At 41.7% G+C, this 21,915-nt stretch overlaps 1 protein-coding gene across 1 annotated transcript; it reads left to right on the forward strand.

The window, feature by feature from the left end:
* Positions 1–5,053: 5,053 nt before the first annotated feature.
* Positions 5,054–11,719, forward strand: ZKSCAN2 (zinc finger with KRAB and SCAN domains 2; the record flags this gene model as incomplete). The annotated part of the gene is made up of 3 exons (XM_082644524.1): positions 5,054–5,711; positions 7,584–8,075; positions 10,367–11,719. The coding sequence occupies 3 exons, from the start codon at positions 5,054–5,056 to the stop codon at positions 11,287–11,289; spliced, it is 2,073 nt and encodes a 690-aa protein (XP_082500650.1). The 3' UTR covers positions 11,290–11,719.
* Positions 11,720–21,915: the final 10,196 nt, after the last annotated feature.

A 21,915-nucleotide genomic window follows, 5' to 3' on the forward strand; every position in this document is an offset into this window, starting at 1 on the left:
AAGTAATATTAATTAATTAATCTCTGTGTATTAATGCATAGAGATTAAGAAATTAGGCTTTAGAGGTAGACAGTATGCATTCAAAACCTACCTCTGCCATTCTTTATCTGTGTGGTCTTGGTCAAGTTACTAAACTTCTCAAACTTTCCATTCTGTCATCTGTAAAAGGAAAATACTAAGGTTGTTAGCGTAGATTAAAGGAGGCATCGTAAAAAGGGTCAGTGAATAATAGTGCTCAATAAATGTTAGTTTCCTTTCTCCCATAATGGCATGATTATTTTTAAACTTCAAATCTGTCTGACTTACAGAACCCCTCATCAAGAGGCAAGATTGACCACTTTGGACCCCACCTCCTTATCCCTCCTGAAATTCATATTATGATAGAATGCATTGCAAATATTAATGGTTTCTGGACTTTTCAGTGTTTGTTCATCAGCATCAAAGTTCCCTTGTTCACATGGATTAGATGCTGTCAGTTACTTTACCTGATAAATTCATGGTGTTTCTGGATTTTGCCATCTCAGGTGATAAGGAATTCCTAAAGAAAGGTGGTTCTATTGAGGTCCTTACTGGGGGTATGGAGGACAGAAAATTTGAGGGATAGATATCTCAGAAAGGTGAATTCCTTCTAAAAGAAGAGATAGGATTTCAGCCATGTGTGCCTAGGGGAATAATGTATTTCCAAGGAAGTGATTCAGTTTGATTCCATAGAAAGTGGTAGATCAAGCTTTTGAGTTCTTGGTCACAGTAATATTTATTCTTAAAGTTTTCCTAGATAGTGAATTCTAGAGTAGAAGTTAGACCACAGACTGCCTTATACTATATAAGCTTATATATCTTCCTTCCACCTTTCTGGGAGTATATTTGCCTGTAGTGTTCAGTACTATGTATCTGTATACGCTAACATTTTTTAGGACAGTATTCACTCATAGGGGATTAATTTGTGCTAGAAATGGCGAACTGGTAACTCATGCGCCAAATCGGATTGTTTTGTTTCACCTACAAGGAGTTTTTGGTTTGGGAGTTTTGTTTGTTTATTTTTAGTTCTCAAGGTTTAAGACTTGAGATTGTACATAAAAGTCCTGCTTTCTGGCTTCTCTTGAAAAAGTTAGTAGCTCTGGGGCTTCCCTGGTGGTGCAGTGGTTAAGAATCTGCCTGCCAGTGCAGGGGACACGGGTTCCAGCCCTGGTCCGGGAAGATCCCACATGCCGCGGAGCAACTAAGCCCGTGCACCACAACTACTGAGCCTGTGTTCTAGAGCCCGAGAGCCACAACTACTGAGCCCGCACACCACAACTACTGAAGTCTGCATGCCTAGAGCCCGTGCTCCACAAGAGAAGCCGCCACAGTGAAGAAACCCATGCACTGCAAAGAAGAGTAGCCCCCGCTTGCTGCACTTGGCAAAAGCCCACTCACAGCAACGAAGACCCAACGCAGCCAAAGATAAAATAAATAAAATTAAAAATTAAAAAAAAATTAGAAGCTCGGTGCCAGGGCAATAATCTCACAATGAAGCATCAGCTGGAGCTGAACACTGGGTGTACCCTTTCAGTGGGACGTGTGCTCTCCAGTTCCCCACAGTCCTTACCTCTCCCCTTTCATGATGTCCTTTACCTGCTTACTCCCTAAAAGCATTTGTGTTTGTGAGCCCTGCATTAGGGTACCATGGTTTGGGGCATTGTTCTGAACTCATTGAGAAAATGACCAATTTATATTTGTCGGTTTTTTATACATGCTCACTTCATAAAAGGAGAAGCAGCATGAATAAAACGGCAGAGCCCACAACACTAATTGTTTCTTTCTCTTCTTACAGCTCGGCCTTCTCCCTGGGTTCCTGCTCCTGCTGATGAATGGAGCACCATAGATCAGGAAGTAACAGCCACACGAGTTCCTGTTGGGCCCCAGGTAGACTGTAATTGTTCTCTCTAGCCTAACTTCCTAGGATATTCAGTCACAATGATTTCCTCAAACGTTGATACTCCCTCCAAGAGACTTTTTCCCCCTTGCTCCTTTTCCAGAAGAGACTGCACCCAGCCATCTGAGTAATGGGACTCCTTGCTGGATCATCTCTCTTATGATTCTTTATAGTACCTTCTGCTTCATTTGGCACATAATATACACTTGGTTCTTTGATTTTAATTTTTATTTAGGGCCTTTCTGTGCTTCATCCATGATCATTAATCCTTCAAAAACCCATGTGGTTATCTTGGTAGTCATTACTGTTAGTGTGTTACAGGGACCAGTGAAAGATGTCCACATGGCAAGAGGTTTTTCCTACAAAAAGAGTGTGCGTCAGATTCCTGCTCACAGAGACCTCTACCGGGATATTAGAAAGGAGAGTATTGGGAACATGGTCTCCCTGGGTAAGGATTCTATCCCTTTTCAAATAAAAGATTTGGGGATTTCTAATATATTCACTTCTACCGATGATAAAATAGTTATAAATGTTATCACTTTAAGGACCTCCGTGGGTTGTCTAGTCATTTCTGGCCTCTAGCATACCATGTTCTCATACCTCACTCATTCCTTTCTTCCAATTTATATCATAGATTTTTATATATTCTTATAATTTAGTGATTAAAACATTGGGGAGATTTATATGATTGTCATATTATTGAAATATAAACTTACCTACATCCACTAGACTAAAAATTCCATAAAGTCATAAGGTCTTTTTAGGATTTCTTTTTGTTTAACCCATAGTAACCCCAACACTGTGCACAGAGCCTGACATATGGGTGGTGCCCAGCAAATATTCATTGAGTGGATGGAAATCTTATAAACAGAAGAAAATAGCGTGTTGTGAATTTTTTAAATAGCACAAATTTTTACAGGCACACATAACAACTGAAATGTAATTTTACAAGCAAACTTTTGAAGAGCTGTATCATCTGCTTTAACAATAGGGCTAAATATGGTTCATTCATATGTAAGCTACAAGTCAGAGATTACTTATGAATAAAATTATAGGCCTAAAATGTGCACCAGTACACACTATAGATACTATAAACCTTTGTTGTCTAATAGAGTAGCCACTAGCTACACGTGGCTATTTAAATTTAAATTTATAAAATTAATTAAAATTAAATAAAGTTTAAAATGCAGTTCCTCAGTGGCAGTAGCTACATTTAAGGTATTCAGTAGCTGTATTGGACAGCACAGTTATAGAACATCATCATCAAAGAAAGTTCTGTTGGACAACAATACATATAGACCCTGAAGTACAGAGATTACAAAATAGGCCGTGTCAAGCTGAATGAATAAAGATAAACTGACAATTGTTTATAATCAGAAAGTAATTAAAGCAGTTTAAAACAATGATCAACTTAAGATGACACACCAGTAACAAAGCACTCTTCCCAAAACAGCAGGACCCTTGATTTTATTTTGTTTTTATTATTTTTATTTTTTTAAATTTTTTGGTCACACCACACAGCATGTGGGATCTTAGTTCCCCGAACAGGGATCAAACTTGCGCCCCCTGCAGTGGAAATGCAGAGTCTTAATCACTGAACTGCCAGGGAAGTCCCAGGACCCTTGATTTTAACTTTTACTTAGGGTCTCTGCACTTCATCGCTGATCATTCATCCTTCAAAGACCCATGTGTTTATCTCGGTAGTCATTGCTGTTAGTGTTGTTACAGGAGCCAGTGAAAGATGGCCACCTGGCAAGTTGCCTACACAATAGCTGTTTCCTAGTGTTGCCTTGGATCACACAGCATCCAGACCTAGTAAAATGATGAATTAGAGGTCTTAGTAAAATCTGCTATGAGTGGGTTAGAGACCATACTATGGACATTCAGATTTAGCCCAGTGCCTCCATGTATAATAATTACATATGGAAAGGCCCAGGCCTACAGACACCTGGCTCAGTCTTTTATGATAGATTGTAAACTAAAGGCTTATGAGTCTAGCCTACAAACATATTTGGGCCTTGCACAGAGTTTTAATATAAAATTCGTTTATAAATCTGGATTTCCAGTATCTCTTAAAAAAATCAAACGTCAGGCACAATGGGCCCACCTTCTCTCACAGCAGCCACTGACCACAGCTGAGTGGAGGAGCTCGTGCTAAAATGCCAGGGCGCTCACTCCAGCCACCTCACTCCTTGACTTTGCCTGCCTGGTCCTTGTAGATGTTTGAACTTTCATCGTCCCTGCGCTTACTTCTCTCATGTGAAAGTGAAGAGCAAATCTCCATCCCCAGGGTTCTTTCAGCAAGGATTTGTTTTGATGCTGCCTGCCTAGGAGAATTCTGTGAAGCTCCTATGTGTGTTTTCTATAGAAGGAAATGAAATGTTATTATGTACTTATTAGGCCTTGGACACTTTACAGATGACCCTTTATTCCCAGCACCTTGTTGAATAGATTATATTATTTCCTAGGAAACTGAGGCTCAGAGAGATTAAGAAACTTCCCCTGGTCAGAAAGTAAAATAAGTGGTGGAGCTCGGATTCCAATTTAAGACATGTTGATCTCCACCGTATTGTAAAGTAAAAAATGAAGTTACTTTCCTATTCTTAGGTCTCTTTCCCATTAACTTCGCCAGAATGTCTCCAAAAGTTCTTGACTTCTCATCTCCCATAGCCCTAGTGTGTGTATGTGTGTGTTGAGTGGGGGAGTGAGGGGATGTGGGGAGCAGGTGTAAGCACACTTTATAAGTAACAAATACTGGTTCATAGGAGCATGCTCTGAACCTAACACAATGTTAGATACTGAGGGGGAATTGAAGGTAATGAAATACGTGTTTCTTACCCTTAAAAGTTTTCCTTTAAGAACTAGCTGGGGAAGGAAGTGGTACATATATGAGAAGTGAAACGGTAGTCTAAGTTAGTAGATGATTGTGCCAAATAACTCGTGTAAGAAACTAGTGTGCATGATCATGATTGAGGAAGACTTTAGAGAAGGAACTGAACAAGACCTTTAAAGGATAGGTGTGAACAAGTGTTCCGGGAGAGCATACTACAGCAGGAGATCGGGGCATGCAGTGATGATCTCTCTAGCATGAAATATGTTTCTCTTACTCTAGGAAACACAGTGTCTACAGCTAACAAGATGGCACAGTTGGAGAAAAGAAAGGAGCCATGGACAATAGGTCTACAATCCCCTAATAAGAGGAATGTCCTACGAAGCAACTATATCAAGGAAAAGTCAGTTCATGCTATTCAGACCCCTGCAAGGAATGCAGGGAAAACACGGAGAGAGCAGCAGCAGTGGGGTTTGGAAGATGAAAAAATAGCAGGCGTGCATTGGAGTTACGAGGAAACTAAGACTTTTCTTGCAATTCTCAAAGAGTCTCGCTTTTACGAAACACTTCAGGCCTGTCCCCGAAACAGCCAGGTATATGGTGCTGTAGCTGAATGGTTGCGAGAATGTGGCTTCCTCCGAACACCAGAGCAGTGTCGGACCAAGTTCAAAAGTCTACAGAAGAGTTATCGAAAAGTGAGAAATGGCCATGTGCTAGAACCCTGTGCCTTCTTTGAGGACATGGATGTTTTGTTGAACCCTGCAGCTCATACTTCATCCACGGATAAGCCAAAGGAGATTCTGTCTCTCCCCAGACTAAAGAGAATTGGTATCAGTGCTAAAGAACAGATCAATTTGGTGGAGGAGGAAGAAGCCGCAGAAGAATCTGATGGTGATGAAATGAGTGTTGAGTTTATCCAGAAGTCTGAGCTTCGTGGTGCTCCTGTCTTATTTCAAAACCTGAGTGGTAAGAATGGTGCTTTTTTTTTTCTGGTTTGAAAATGGATGGTGTGGTCTTGTGGAAAAAGGAGTAGACCAGAAGTGACCAAACCCAGGGAATTCTGTCACGCACACCTTGCCACTCGTCACTGTAATTGGCCATGTAACTGAAAGTACTCCCAGGTGTTTTGTTACCCCCAGTGCAGTCTGAGTAACAGCCATGAAGGGTTCTTTTTTGGGTTAGAGTACAGCATGAATTTTGAGTATTTGGGGTCTGTGGAAGGAAGACAAATGGAGTCCAGGGTTCTAAGGATCTAACATCATCTGAGAATTGTTACAATGCAGTCAATTGTATTAGATTGTAACAGTCAAGGATACATTATTATACTATCAAGGGTAGTCCATAAAGGAATATGTAACTAACAAAAAAAAAGCATTAAAAAAAAAGAAATTCAAAGAGAAGACAAGAAAGGAAAAGAAGAATCACAAAGTAGATGCATTAAATGGAAAAAAATCAGTAAGATGATAGATGTAAATCCAAATATATCATTAATTACAAACTTAAAAGTCTAAGGTTATCAGCTATATTTTTTAAAACTATATTGCTTACAAGAGATACATCTTTTTTTTTTTGGAGCAGAGAAAAAGGATTATTGCAGGGCCAAAGCAAGGAGAATGGGTGGCTTATACTCAAAAACCCAGAACCACAAGAGATACATCTTAATATTCAGAGATATTGAAATTAAAAGGATAAAAAAAAGATACTATGCAAAAGAAAGATGGTGTTAAAATTTGGGGCCTGGGACAGGCAGAACTAAACCACCAGTTAGTAGCTATGTGACAGCTGACATATCATATAACTACTTTGAGCTTCAATTTTCTGTCTAAAATATGGCTAAGAATATGAGGGTAGTTGTTAGTGTTAAATGAAATAATGTAGATGAAGGCATTCTGCAGATGCTGAAATGCAATAAAACACTGCCTGGTGTCACAGTTATTAGTAATGTTTCTGTACTCTACTTTATGAAAATATGGTAATTTCTTAGGTAGAATGGAAAAATAAGCCAGGCTGGGAGATCTGAGACTGTACTCATGACTGTACCTATTCAAAACAAACAGATCTCAGGAAAAAGATGGGAAAATGCATTATACAGGTATTCATCATTCTGGAAATCCATAGACATGAGGGTAGGTGGTTTCAAATATGGAATCAAATGATATGACTGAAAGAGACCACCCAGTAAGGTAGAGGACAGAAAAGACTTTCCTACTACAGATTATAAAACACCCAAAAAGCATGTTTAACAAACTGTCTTCAGACATATCCTGAAAAGCTTAATTCTGCTATAAAAGCAGGACATCTGCCTGTCTTACAGATGGTTTCATCTCTCAAAGTAGAGGACTCAGTAACATCAAAAACTACTCTGGACATAGTTCTGCTGTTCAAAGAAGACGGGCTAAAGAAATGATAGGGAATTTGGGGGAAAAGTTCCTGCTGGGTGTCCTAGCCCATTATTCCTAACAATTTTTAAAAGACAGCTAAATCCTTAATAACCATAGCAATGGCCGCATTTGGGGGGGTGCATTTTCTACCAAGTAAACTTTGAGATCAGCTCATCAATTTTAATTTTAAAATCCTATTGGGATTTGACAGTTGATATCTGTACAACTTGAATCTTCCTATCCAGAAACAGTGTCTCTCCATTCTTTCTAGTTCTTTTATGTCTTTCAATATAATATTATAATTATTTTATATAGACCTTCTCATTTCTTACAAAGCTTATTCCCAGGCATATAATAGTTCCAGGGAATGGGATTTGTTTTCTTGTACTTCTTATATTTTGTAATGTATAGAGGCTTCAGACACCTTGTATCTTTGAACTTTATCCTTGAATGGCAGGTGTGCACTGGGGCTACGAGGAAACCAAGACTTTCCTTGACATCCTCCGTGAGACTCGGTTTTATGAAGCACTGCAAGCCTGTCATCGGAAGAGCAAGTTGTACGGGGCCGTGGCTGAACAGCTGCGAGAGTGTGGCTTTCTCCGGACACCGGAACAGTGCCGGACCAAGTTCAAAAGCCTTCAGAAGAGTTACCGCAAAGTGAAAAATGGTCACGTGCTAGAGTCCTGTGCATTCTACAAGGAGATGGATGCCCTGATTAACTCTCGGGCATCTGCCCCTCCCACCAGCACCCCAGAAGAAGCCCCGTCACCCTCAATTCAAGAAAGAGAGGACATTGAGATTGAATCCCAGGAACCTACGGGCTGGGAACCTGAGGAGGACTCACAGGAGGCAATAGTTGAAGATTCCAGCAGTGAGAGACTGAGTGAGGAGGAAATTGTGCCAGAGCCAGGATTCCAGGGACCTCCAGGTTTACTGCAAAGCCCGAGTGGTAAGGATCATGAGGGGCTGTGGTCTAAAGAAGAAGGAAGTGGGATTTACTGACAGATCAGGAGCTGGCACGTCGCTCATGAATGTCTGTTCATTAAGCAGATATTCGTGTGTCCTGTGCCATTTGAGGAAAAGGGGGAGGTATCGATGAATAAAACAGAGTCCCTGTTCTTATGGTGCTTCTGTTCAAGGGAGGAACTTGGACTCTCGTGATTTGGTTTTTGGGATCTCAGCCTCGGTTTTTGTGTGTATGGGGCAGATAATGTTTAATATCTCCTAGAAATATTGTGGGGAAGAATAACTTGGAATTATACGTGAGAAAAACTCAGATCGAGGAGGAGTGTCAGTAAGCTCAAAACAGAAATGTCTCAGTTATGTGTGATGTGCATGAGAAAAAGGATAGGCAGAGACAAAAAGACTTTATTCTGGTACTGAGCTCCACCTGCGGGTTTCCCGCTGACCACTGGATGCCCTCACAGGCATCTCACCAGCAGCCCAGGCTTAAAATTTTCAAAATTAAAATCAGCATCTTCCTTCCCACACTATGGCTCTTCCCCGTGTCCTCCCACAGGTCATCCAGACTTAAAAGATAGAGATTTTTTTGATGCCTTCTCTCTCATTGTTTACATCCAGGCAGATGATACGTTTTTTCAACTGTTGTAGAACTTCCATCTGCCCCCCTCTTTAGTTACCATAACCATTACCCTAGTTTAGCGTTTCTCTGTCTCTTGCCTAAACTATTGTAAAAGTCTCCAAACCAGTTTTCTCCGTTAGACTTGTATTAAGGTTCCAGAACCATCCTTAATCTGAGTTTGTCTTTCTAACCTTACCTGTTATTATTTTCCTTCCTGTACTCTATGCTTATTCAAAACAAACATTAGAAAAGGAAGTTCATACATATGCTCTCTGGTAGTATTTATACAGGAATTTGTTTTTGTATGGGAATGAAAGCTGAAATTATTAACTCTGTAACTGGAACTGTTAAAGTTGATAACTTTGGAAACAAAGTCCTTCTCTTGTGAATCTTGTTTTTTAAGGTGAGCTCCAGACCTGTCATCAAATTATCAGGCTCTGTCTGAGGCAACTGCTAGGCTGTAACTTCCTCCAAATCCCAGAACAATGTTGGACCCAATCAGAGTGCTTCAGAAGATGACATTGTTAGGGCTTTTGACCTAAGTCAGTGGATTCATTGATGGCTGCCCTCCTTTTCCAACCCAGGGCACAGCCACCCCGCTTAGGACTGAAGGATGTTGGCAGTTTCAGCTCAATATGTGGAAGTAAAGTAATGTTGAAATTAGCAAGTAGAAACAAGACAATACAGCAAAATGCATAAGAAGGGTTTGAGAATCAAGCAAACCTGGATTGGGCCTAAGTTACACAGTTTGTGAACTATTTATGGATCAAATAATATGATGTCTGAATTTACTTCAAAATAATCCGGGTAGAGGGAGCAGAGAGTGTGTGGGAATAGAGATGAAACAAGATTGGCCAGCAGTAGATCATTGGGTAAGTGGTTCATGGAAGTTCAGTTTATGTACTGTTCTCTACTTTTCTGTGTTTAAATTTTCCATAATAAAAAGTTAATACAAAAACGACACAGTTAATAAGTGGCCAGGATGGAATCATAACCAGAGCTGTCTGATTCCAAAGCCTGTGTCTTCACCACATCATGCTGTCTGTTCAGAAAACTTCTCGGCAAAGCTGAGATCCAAGATGTACCGTGGGATGTAGATAAAAGAGTGAGGAGAAGATAATTCTGGTTTGTCGAGCAGTGAGAATTAAGATTTGAGTTAGTGTGGTCTGCGTGTGAGACTGCCAGAAAAACAAAGTGACAGCAACATTTGAGAAGAAAGAAGTACTCTTGGACAGAGTATGACCAGAGGGTGATGAGCGTAGAAGGCCATTGAGGAATTTGGACTTGATCATTAGAATCTAAACACTAATGAAGTGTAGTGTACTTTCATACAGATGAGAAATTTTGAAAGCAAGATGAATTGTAGTGGAATTTCAGGGAGATAAACTAAGTTGCTCCCATGTTAATCAGGATACAGATTGGGGATACTGGCTTGGATTATAATTAAATTCTGAAAACATTTCCAAAGGCCTACTTTGTGCTGGGTATTATTGGCTATTCGTGGAACTGAAAGAAAATAAGGCCCAGTGAATCAGGAAAGAGTCCCCACGCCTGAGGCCAGTGAAGCACACAGGGATCCTAACAGACAAGGCCTATAGGCCATGTTGTTTATGTTGATACATGACTGGTCTCAAATGTTTATTGTCTTTTTTTTTCAGATTTTGAAATTGGAAGTGGTATCAAGGAGGATGCAACACAGGTAATATATAAGGACATGGAGCAGCATAGGGCATTAATAGAAAAGTCTCGAAGGGTTGTTTCTCAGAATGCTGATCCAGGTAAATATTGTAAAAGGGAATGCATCTCAGGAAGACAATGGGAAAACCTTCACGGAGTCAGGCAGGGAAAACTGATGTCTCAGCCTAGAGATTTAGGGAAAGCTGTCGTGCATCAGAGGCCTTTCACGGGGAAAAGGCCCTACCGACTCCTCAAGTACGGAGAAAGCTTTGGAAGGAGTACTCGCCTCCTGTGCCGGATGACCCACCAGAAGGAAAATCCTTACAAGTGTAGTGTCTGTGGGAAGTGCTTTGGTAGAAGCAGGAGTCTAATCAGACACCAAAGAATCCACACAGGAGAAAAACCTTTTAAGTGTCTTGACTGTGGGAAAAGCTTTAACGACTCCTCAAACTTCGGTGCCCACCAGAGAATCCACACAGGAGAGAAGCCCTACAGATGCGGAGAGTGTGGGAAATGCTTCAGTCAGAGCTCGAGTCTCATTATACATCAGAGAACCCACACAGGAGAGAAGCCCTACCAGTGTGGAGAGTGTGGGAAGAGCTTTACCAACAGTTCTCATTTCAGTGCCCACAGGCGAGTCCACACTGGTGAGAATCCCTACAAATGTGTGGATTGTGAGAAGAGTTTCAATAACTGTACAAGATTTCGAGAACATCGGCGAGTACACACTGGAGAGAAGCCCTACGGGTGCGTCCAGTGTGGCAAACGTTTCAGTAAGTGTTCTGTTCTCACTAAACATCGGGAGGTTCATGTGAGAGAAAAGCTTCTGCCATACCCCCCAGCGCTCTATGCCCCAGAGAATCCACACAAGGGAAAGACTGATGAATTCAGGCAAACTGTTTGATGACGATCTCTTCTCTTCCTAAATGTCCCCGTAGCCATTTTACCCTAATCTCACTCTTGGAAGCACTCTTTTCTTAGCTATAAAGTGTAATTCCCAAGATAAGGTTGAGAATATAAATAAAGACTTGGATCCTGTCCTCACCTCTGCCTCTAACTTGATCAGTCTGTTCCTCTCCTTCTATGTGTCTCAACTTTTCCTTTAATAAAGTGAAGAAGATACAGTGCCTGAGTGCAGAATGGAATTCTCTTCAGTATGTCGAGGCCACTGCCATGGGATCGCTAAACCCAGCAACATCCAAGATCCTTCAGTGTATGGGAGAGTTGTTATCAAGGAGATAAAAAATGCTCAAAGTTTTTTTCATTCTCTACCACATGTGATCCGGACGCAACTTGATCACAGAGTTTCCTGTTTGGGTAGAACTTTGAGCAGCCTGATGAGAACCACATCAGATCCATCTTGGTTTTGAAGATATTCACAAAAGGAGATTGAAGATTTTATAGTTTCTGTCAGAAGTCTGTTGCAGTGTACCTTTTTTGTGTCAAGAAGTTGATCTAAATAGCTAAGGTAGAATCCCTGTATTGTCACTGAAATAATGCCTTGCCCTCCATAGAGATGAGAAGCAACTGATCACCCGTCGTCCTTTGTAGGCTAACCTTTTCTGTACCTGAAGACTGAAAGCCTCTTGGCTGCTGTTTCTCCAGCCTATAAGTAATCCAGTTCCTGTTACTGTTTCTCCTAAGTCCTACACTTACCTCTCAATTGTTCTGGGTGCCCTTGTCTGACTCTTCTGAACTACCATGCCCTCCTCAGGTTGAATAGCATGCATGCTCATGGTGTGTCTCATTAAGGTAGAATTTCAGACACATTCTAGTTCTGAATATGTGACTTCTCTGGTTTTTATCTAGAATATGACTGATATGTTGGCATATTTTATGCCTCCCAACCCCACACTTCAGTATAATATTGTATAATTTTAGATAGTTTTCTAAAACTCTAAGGAGATAGGGAAGGAGGTGAGGTAGAGACCTGAAACATTCAATATTTATAAGATCAGTTGGACTCCTTAGACCTGCTTTAGATCAGACAGCCACCTTGGTCCAGACCAGCACTTCACAGCTGCTTGTTAAGTTTACCGTTCTCTTTTCTGAGGCTTCTAGTACCTGTTCATGTGGTCAAAAACCTCCCTGTAGAACCCCGAGTAATTTATACAGCTCTATACCTCAATGAGTAAATGGAAATACTCACTGAAACTTCCAGTCCAGAACACTTCGTTTTCCACATTTACCAGTTGGTCTGAAAGATGTCTTTGACAACCCCCAGAACTGGCCCGATAAATATTGAAGGAAGGGTTCAGATGGGGAGACGGTTCACTTATGGACGTTGCAAACCAGGGATTTGGTCATCCAAAGCTGTTAACTCCAGGATGAGGCCAGTGGCATTTATACCCTTAAGATGAAGGTAACCTCGGGGGGCTTTGCTTTGGGGAGGGAGAAGTCATAAGTTTAGTGGGAAGATAACCACAGTCAGGGCTGTAGATCATTTTTTTGATGTTATCTCTCCTTTCCTTTGTCAGATGCTCTCTTATTTGAAGACATCTGAGTATGTTTGAATCTTTTGAAACTTGTTCAACAAAGTACCAAGGAGGGTAGGCAGTGTAGAAAGAAATCCAACTTACGGTGCCAGAATCGGGTGTGGCCTGTTGGAAGGCAGGTGACTCAGGTAAACATTGATAAATGTTTTGTACATTTGTTAGGAATGTTAGGATTGTTCACATCTCAGTAGGTTGATTTCCTCTGTGTTGTCTGAATTATAGACTTCTAATGGTAAGTGCAGTTTCATGTTGGTAGTGTGCCTAGCACAGTGAGGTGTGTGTGGTGCCAGTGGGCGTGTGCTTGTATTGTGTCGATGTTCTGGAATTCTAACTCTAAAGACGACGCACATTAATAGAAATCACCACTTAGTAATAGGTACGCAGGATTGATCATTATATCGAAGCATGATTCAGGAAAGTAGATTTACTCAAATATTTATTAAGCACTGTTATGTGTAAGGCTATGTTCTAGGCACAGTGAGGGATATGAAAATGAAAAAAAGCATGGTCTCTGTGCTCAAGGAACTTGCAATATGATGGAAAAAGTAGTGCAGCAAAAGGTAATGTCAATTATGTTCATGTCAATTACGGAACATAATTAGTTTATTAATGAAAAAATCACCTTCACTTGCAAAAAGTTTTTCTAATTGCCTAAAATCGTATTCTCTACCTCTGTCGCTTCAATTTCCCCAGTGGCAGGAAAGGCTCAAGAACCATTCCTCCTCCAGTGGAATAAACTGATTCGATTCTGTCTGTCATATGTCTGGGATCAAGCTAAGGTGAGATTTGGGTTCCCTTACCTTTTCCCAGTTGTAAGTGGGCTATTTGAACATGTATTAAATTAACTTACTGGACTTTGCTTCTGAAGAAATAGAAAGTCCTACCCACCATCTTAGACCAAGGCAGTTTGTATTTTATCTTTTTTAAGGTGGAGCATGAAAGTCAAAATGAACAGTCATACTCTGATTACTGTGTCTCATTTCACATAAATTGCCTTTATGAAGATCCTTAGGAGTAGGTTTCTTCCTAGGTCTCAGTACCAGAGTTCTGATCCTAAAGCCAAAAAAAAAAAAATTTACCTTACAAACACTGATTTTTTTTTACAACTTACTGCTTTTTTCTTCTGGCTGCTGGAACAAAGAAACTTACAAAAACAGAACTTACAACTCACCTCAATCAACTGCTTAAATCTATATTTATCTAATACTGTATTTTTTCTTTAAAAATTACCCCAAATCCTATTTTTTTAAAGTGGTGCAAACAAGTAGGCATTTTATTCTCTGACCTCTTACCCGAGGCACTTTGGAACCTGGTTGTATCCCTGCGTAGGCTTATTTTGTTACTTCCACAAATGCCGTGATTCTTACTGGCATTTTTATTATACACATACAACCTACTTTATTCATCTGGAAGGAAACCTTAGTTTTTTTAAAGAGGAAAACTTCACAATATGCTTAAACAGTTCAGGGCAGCCTGCACGTAGACTGAGCGTTAGACCAGAAGCCAGAAGACAAGTTTCATTCTTGTCGCTACCACTTTCTGAGTGTTGCTGGACAAATCAGCCTCTCTCTGGGCCTGATATCCTTATCTGAAGAGAAGTTGAGCATGATTGCCAAGACCGCTCTGGCTCTGATGTTTTGTGAGGCTATGGGGCATCGTGTAGAGAGGAAGAGGTTAATAAGACCAGGCCACTGCCCGGACTTACCACCACAGGCAGCATTTCGGGCCGCATTGAATCCACCCCATACTTTAGCAAGAGGATGCTGTGAGCAGTCCGGGAGCTTGCTCAGTGAGGAGAAAGGACAAATCACTCATGTTCAACCGCAGGCAGCCCCTGAGTCACCTCGATAGGCAGTGGCAGGTAGCTGCAGTGGAGAAAGCCTATTTTGTGAGCTCTGGTGCCCAGTGACAGACACGATTCAACTCTGAGGGAGCTGGGGAAGCCCCAAATGCAAGGAGCATCTGAGTGACTTGTGTAGTGATAAGCCTTTACCTCTGAATGCATTCAAGTATAAATGTATGTCTACTCATTGTTTTGTATTAATGTTCACTTAGATGTCTTCTTGAAAACTTGTATGTGAAATAAATGTCTAAAATAAATGACTCCCATTGGTTTTTGCCATAATTTGAAGGCTGTCTTCTATTAAGGAAAAAGAGAACTTATCCAAGGGATAATAAAAGCTGATCCTCATAGCTCAAGAGAATTTCAGTTTCATTCCAGCCCACTGTTCTCCCCGCAGCTAGCAGGGATCTCTTGGGAGTCCACAGCTATTTCTGTGCTGCAGTCCTCTGATAGTTGTCACTGCCATTGTCCCAGAAAATGTTTGGCTCTAATTCTAGAGTGGAGTTAGTCTTGGAGGCACACACTGCGTGTGTTCTTGAAGGGGCACTCAACCACAGCCTCTGCTGCTGGAACAAGTCTTGACATGAATTCCCCAGATGTGGTGGTGCCTTTGGTTTACTATTTGATTTAAAGAGTCCCAGTGGCTTCCACTTAGCCCTTGTTCCCGTAACAACTCCAACTCCATGGGTCATAGAGTCAGTGTAGAGATTTTGTCACTTGCCGAGGATGTATTTCCAACTATACTCTTAGAAACCGTAAGAAGAACCATAGGATGGATTTAGAGCCAGTTCACCTAGACATGAGGTAGATTCCAGACAAAGTGTATCTCTCACCTGGACTTTATAAGCAGCCAACTGCAATAGCACCCAAGGTTCTCAAGGATTATAACTGCTCAGGGTCAGTATCTGAGAGTCCCTCTACATCTTCTACATTTTCCTTGAGTAAATGGCCATAACCTTTTTAGAGGAAACAGAGACAAAGGCTCAGAGTAGGGACTTCCCTGGTGGTCCAGTGGTTAAGAATCCATCTTGCAATGCAGGGGATGCCAGTTTGATCCTGGTCAGAGAACCAAGATCCCACATGCCACAGGGCTACTGAGCCCACGTGCCACAACTAGAGAGAAGCCCACGCACCGCAATGAAAGATCTTGTGTGCCACAACTAAGACTGAATGCAGCCAAAAACTAAATAAATATTAAAAAGAAAAAAAAGGCTCAGAATATTCATGTGCGTTGTTACATCAGAATCCTTCCACAAGATTACCTGATCTTCCATTCTTTTATAGAGATTTAAGTCTGTGAACTGACCCACGTCTGGGAGTTAGATGAGAGACTTTAAATCTCTAAGGGGAAAAAAATCTCTAAGGCTACAAATTTTCAATTCCTATAAACCAGTTAAGGCAATTAGATTTTAAGGGAGGAGAATGAATGCTTTGTGTTTCAAACACCAAAAGGAACAAAGCTAGTCACAACCTCCAAACACCATGGTGGGTCCAGGGACTCAGAGGGGAAGCAATGGTTTTGGGTCCCAAGAGAGGCGAATGCCTGAACCCACTTTGAGGTGGTAGGACTCTGGAGGAAAATGGCAGTGTGGGGATAGAGGGGATGGGGGGCAAGACCCGAAAGGCCCGGCTTTAAGAGTTGCTTGGATACATGAGCATGGAGCCCGTGGAGCACACAGGTGTGCTTGGTGTGGAAGTTGTGGAACTGTCAGTAAACAACCCTTCTTTCTAGAAACCACCCTGGCCGAGACAAGTGTCACTGACTCAGCTATAAAATGCAGCTGCAGCGGGCACGAAGTAAAAAGTTAGAGCAGGAAGACCATGGGCAGATGAATGGATAAAGGAGATGTGGTATATTTATACAATGGAATATTACTCAGCCATAAAAATGAATGAAATAATGCTGTTTGCAGCACATGGATGTACCTAGAGATTATCATACTAAGTGAAGTAAGTTAGACAAAGATAAATATATCACTTACATGTGGAATCTTAAAAAATGATACAAATGAACTTATTTACAAAACAAGAAATAGACTCACAGACACAGAAAACAAATTTATGGTTACCAAAGGGGAAAGGGTGTGGGGAGGGATAAATTAGGAGGTTGGGATTAACAGATGTACACTATTATAGATAAAATAGATAAACAACAAGGACCTACTGTATAGCTCGGAGAACTGTATTCAGTATCTTTTAATAACCCAAAATGGAAAAGAATTTGAAAAAGTATATATATATAAAACTGAATCACTTTGCTGTACACCTGAAACTAACACAACATTGTAAATCAACTATACTTCAATAAAATTTTTTTAATATTAAAAGTAAAATAAAGCGATTTCCCTGGTGGTCCAGTGGTTAAGATTCCATGCTCCCAATGCAGGGGGCCTGGGTTCGATCCCTGGTCAGGGAACTAGATCCTCATGCTGCAACTAAGACCTGGCACAGCCAAATAAATAAATAAATATTTTAAAAATAAAATTAAAATTAAAAGTTAGGACATGAAGGTAGAAGACTGGCATATTTCCCCTTTGGATTGCTTAAACTCTCAGAGTTCTTGGACAGTCTGGTGAGGGAAGATGCGAGAACATAATACTAGGCTTCTCAACAACACAGAATGTGAGGACTCAAACCAATTCTCGCAAAAGGAAATGAATCAGTACTTGTGCTCCAAGGGTCTAAAGCAGCACATGCCTGCTGCAGTAGAAAAAAACACTAGAGAGTGTGTCCAAAATCCTGGATTCTAATTGAGCTCTGCCACTAGATCACTGTGTGATTACAGTCAAATTATTTAGCTCGCCTCTCTGGGTTTTGGGATTGAACAGCATGAGTGCTTCCCAACATTTTCCCCTCAAGAGGCCCAAAGATCCTTATATGAAGATAGTTGACTGAGAAAATACATGCGTGCAAAGTCCGTTTAGAATCTTCTTGCCAGAGCTCCACTCCCTTGCCATGATTCTGATACCTGCACATTTCCAAACCTTTGATTAGAGGGACTTCCCTGGCGGTCCAGTGGTTAACACTCTGCGCTTCCACTGCAGGGGGCACGGGTTTGAACCAAGATCTTGCGTGCCACACAGTGCGGGGGAAAAAATTTTTTTTTGATTAGACAATAATAAATATAAGAGCTATCACACTGTCCACTTACTAGGTATGAGGCATTGTGCTAATGCTTTACAAACACTTATCCTCACAAACATTCTGAGGCAGGTTTCCCATTTTAAGGAAACTGAGGCTGAGAGAAGTTAAATAACTTCTTCAAACTTATAAAGCAAAAAAGCCAATGTTCTGAGATTTAAATTTGGATCTTTCTCAGAATCCAAACTCGTAGCAACTGCTTTTTACTACTGTCATAGAGTTTCCAGCTCTAACATCCTAAAATTCTGTGACCTCGTTGTTCCTGAGAAGACAGGAGGTCGGGTGGAGGTAAACTTAGGTGATCTGGGTCAATTCTGGATTCTACTCTGTAGGGTCAGAATGAAGTTGAGAGTCATTAGGATCAGCCTATGCCATTCTTTCAGTCAACAAGTACTCAGTCCCTTCTATACGGCAGTGAGCCAAATAATGTGGAATCACAAAGAGGAATTGACATCGATCTTCCTCTTGAGAGCTTGTGGTCTAGAAATTGACATGGAGAGCAGGACTTGAAATCCAACTGCAAGTTAGTGAGTGAGAATAGTTACCATACACGTCCTTCTGTCCCCCTCTTCATGGGGGACTAAGGGGCAAGTAGTCAGGCGACATACTGTCCTTTATTCAGCAATAGTAACCTGTGATGACAAAGATCATGAACCCTGCAGTCAAACGTACCTTGTATTTTGGCTCCACCAATGTACTAACCATGTGACTCTGGGTAATGTCATCTCTTGGGATCTCCATTTGCTCCTCTGGAAAATGGGAAGAGTAAGAGTGGCTACCTGTATTCATTTCCTGAGGCTGTCCCTAGAAACGACCACAACCTCGGTGACTTAAAAAAACAGGTATTGGGGCTTCCCTGGTGGCACAGTGGTTGAGAGTCCACCTGCCGATGCAGGGGACACGGGTTTGTGCCCCGGTCCGGGAAGATCCCACATGCCGAGTGGCTAGGCCCATGAGCCATGGCCGCTGAGCCTGCGCATCCGGAGCCTGTGCTCCGCAACAGGAGAGGCCACAACAGTGAGAGGCCTGCATACCGCAAAAAACAAACAAACAAAACAAAACAAAAAACAGGTATTTATTCTCTCACCATTCTGGGGGCCAAAAGTCTGAAATCAGGGCGTCAGCAGTCCACACTCCCTCCAAAGGCCGCGGGGAGAACCCGTCCTTGCTTCTTCTAGCTCTTGGTGACTCCTGGTACTATCATGTGATACCATAACTCTGCCTTGGTCCTTCCATATGGCCACCTTCTCTGTGTCCTTTTCTGTCTAAGGACACTTTCATTGGATTTAGGGCACACTCTAATCCAGTATGGTCTCATCTTGACCCTTACCTTACTTGGGTCTGCAAAGCCCTTGTTTCCAAATAAGGTCACATTCTGAGGTTCCAAGTGGACATAAATTTAAGTGGGGACACTATTCAACCCACTACACTACCTCATGGGATTGTTGTGTGAGGACTAAATGAAATAGGCATGGAAAGCATTCTGCACAGTGCCGAGCACATAATAAACAATAAATGTTAGCTGTACACGTGCATGCATGTGTGTGTATGGGTGTGTATATATACATGTGTGTGTGTGTATATATATATATATATATATATATATATATTTTGTTATTTACTAGATTTACCAAAGGTTGATTTTATTATTTATTTCACCAAAGGATGTAGTAACTTTTAATGTTTTTCACTTTTGTGAGTTTTCTAATGTGTTGTTTCTGATTTCAAACTTTTACTGAACATTTACTGTATGCTAGGTGCCATGTTAAGTCCTTCCCATTGCATTAACTCATTGGACCCACACAATATGCCTGTTGCTGAGGAAACTGAAGCTCAGAGAGCTTAAATAAATTGCCCAGGCAGGGTCACACAGCTAGTAAGTGTGGTGAAGCTGGGATCTGAACCCAGGTTCAGCCGACTCCAGAGTCCTACTTCTTAACTGAAGTAGGTCCATCAGCGTGTACGTTGGGTCTTGAATTTGCCTTCATTGAGTTCTTTGCCTTTCCTCTCTTCACTTGGGTTCTTTGAGCACATCATTTACCATCCTTTCCTATCTCCGCCTATTCATTTGATCTACTGGATAAATAACAAGTTCTTACTAGATGTCCTTCCAGCAAAGACTCATCCTTTCCTGACTAACCCTAACGGCTCTTCCTATTATTGCACAGTTCCCCTGTTAACAATTCTGTTTGTTCTTAACCTCATGAGTTAATGTTCGCTATTTTTCTTTTCTTTTTTTTTTTTTTTGCGGTACGCGGGCCTCTCACTGTTGTGGCCTCTCCCATTGCGGAGCACAGGCTCCGGATGCGCAGGCTCAGTGGCCATGGCTCACGGGCCCAGCCGCTCTGCGGCACGTGGGATCTTCCCGGACCGGGGCACGAACCCGTGTCCCCTGCATCAGCAGGCGGACTCTCAACCACTGTGCCACCAGGGAAGCCCCCGCTATTTGTCTTTAAGTGCAGCTATATGTCTTAAGATTACATGAACAGTATAAGAGCCCAGACTCTGGAGCCAGACCACTGGGATTTGAATCTCAGCTCTGCTACTTCCTGAGTGACCTTGAGTAAATAATTTGACTTCTCTGTGCCTCACTTTCCTCATATGTAACATGAAAAATAATAATAACAATAATATGTACCTGTACAGTTGTGAAAATGAAATAAATTACCACGTTTCGAACACAAAGCAGATCCTGGCATGTAGAAAGTGTTCAATTAGTGTCAGTAGCTATTTTTACAATTACCTTCACATCATTGAACACAGGTTGTCTGAGTAGCTCTTCTCTTTAGGTTTGTTGTTATTGAAATTTATTATTCTCTTTTTCTCCAAAATGTCTTGGGTATTTGGGTAGTGTCCATTTTCTCAACAGGCAATCTCTCATTGTATTGATAATATTCTCCAGTGAGCATTTTCTTCCTTTTTACTCAGGTGAGTGTTTTGCTTGTCTGGTAGAAGTGGATGATGTTTTTGTTCATTGTTGAGAATTATTTTTCCCTAGCACCCCTTTGCAGTGTTAGAATGATCACCTTCCATAAATTACCCATAGATTCTTGTAGAGAAGATACACACTCTACTTTTAAGGTGTAAACTTCAGAACGTGTCTTTTTATTCTTTTTTATACTTAGTTATTCACTATACTCATATCTTCCATCTAAATGCCTCTGTCTCTCCAGACCTGTATTAGGCCACATTATATATTTCCTTGGGAAATCCTTGCAGCTCTGGTCCACCCCCATACCCACATGCATCCCCAGCTGGAGTGCCATGAGTGGGTCAGTCCATGTCCTGGATAGCTTTGGGCACTAAACCATGCCCTGGAGTCTGCATTGGGCTTTTCAGCAGGGTCTGAGGTCTGTGATCTGGAACTGATTCTGACCAGAGTCCAAACTGGACTCCAGAATGCACTCTGAGCTCCAGACAGAGCTCCCTTGGCTCTGGCTGAGAGGGAGATGGGCTTTGGGTTGGTCTGCACTCTAAGTACCTGCCTTGACCCTGGACTCTAAGCTGGGCTCGAGCTAATTAGACTCTGGACAGCTAAAGCTCAACCCAGACTTTTGCTTCCCCCCAGTGGTGTCCATTTCTGAAAGGAAAGGCCAGCCAGTGGGCACACGGAAGGAAACATTGGACTATTTATTGCAAAGCTAGATTGACAGCACAGGCCGCAAGGAAACAGACCGAAGAAGGGCCTTCTATAACAGAGGAATCGGGGAACAAGAAAAGGAGAAAGGGGATGAGGGAAGTGAGCGCAGACACATAAACGGCCACTTCTTCCACCCATTCTTCTGCTCCTGGGACCTTCCCTGTCAAGAAAAGCTCTTCTGTCATGCTTGTTTCTATCTGTCTCTGGGCATTGCTGGCAACACATTCCCCAGGCTGAGGTCTCTGATGAGCACAAAGGAATTCAAAGGAACTAGCACATCTGAAAAGCCAGACCCAAGTCAGGAGAAGCGTATCAATCACTTCTCAGAGCTCTGCCCCGGCAGGAAATGCAGACCTGTCTGGTCTGCAGTCCAGGACAGGTCCACTGAGGGCCCCTAGGGCGGCAGGAATT

This window comes from Mesoplodon mirus, assembly GCF_964341445.2.
Source record: "Mesoplodon mirus genome assembly, chromosome: 15".
Lineage (NCBI taxonomy): Eukaryota > Metazoa > Chordata > Mammalia > Artiodactyla > Ziphiidae > Mesoplodon > Mesoplodon mirus.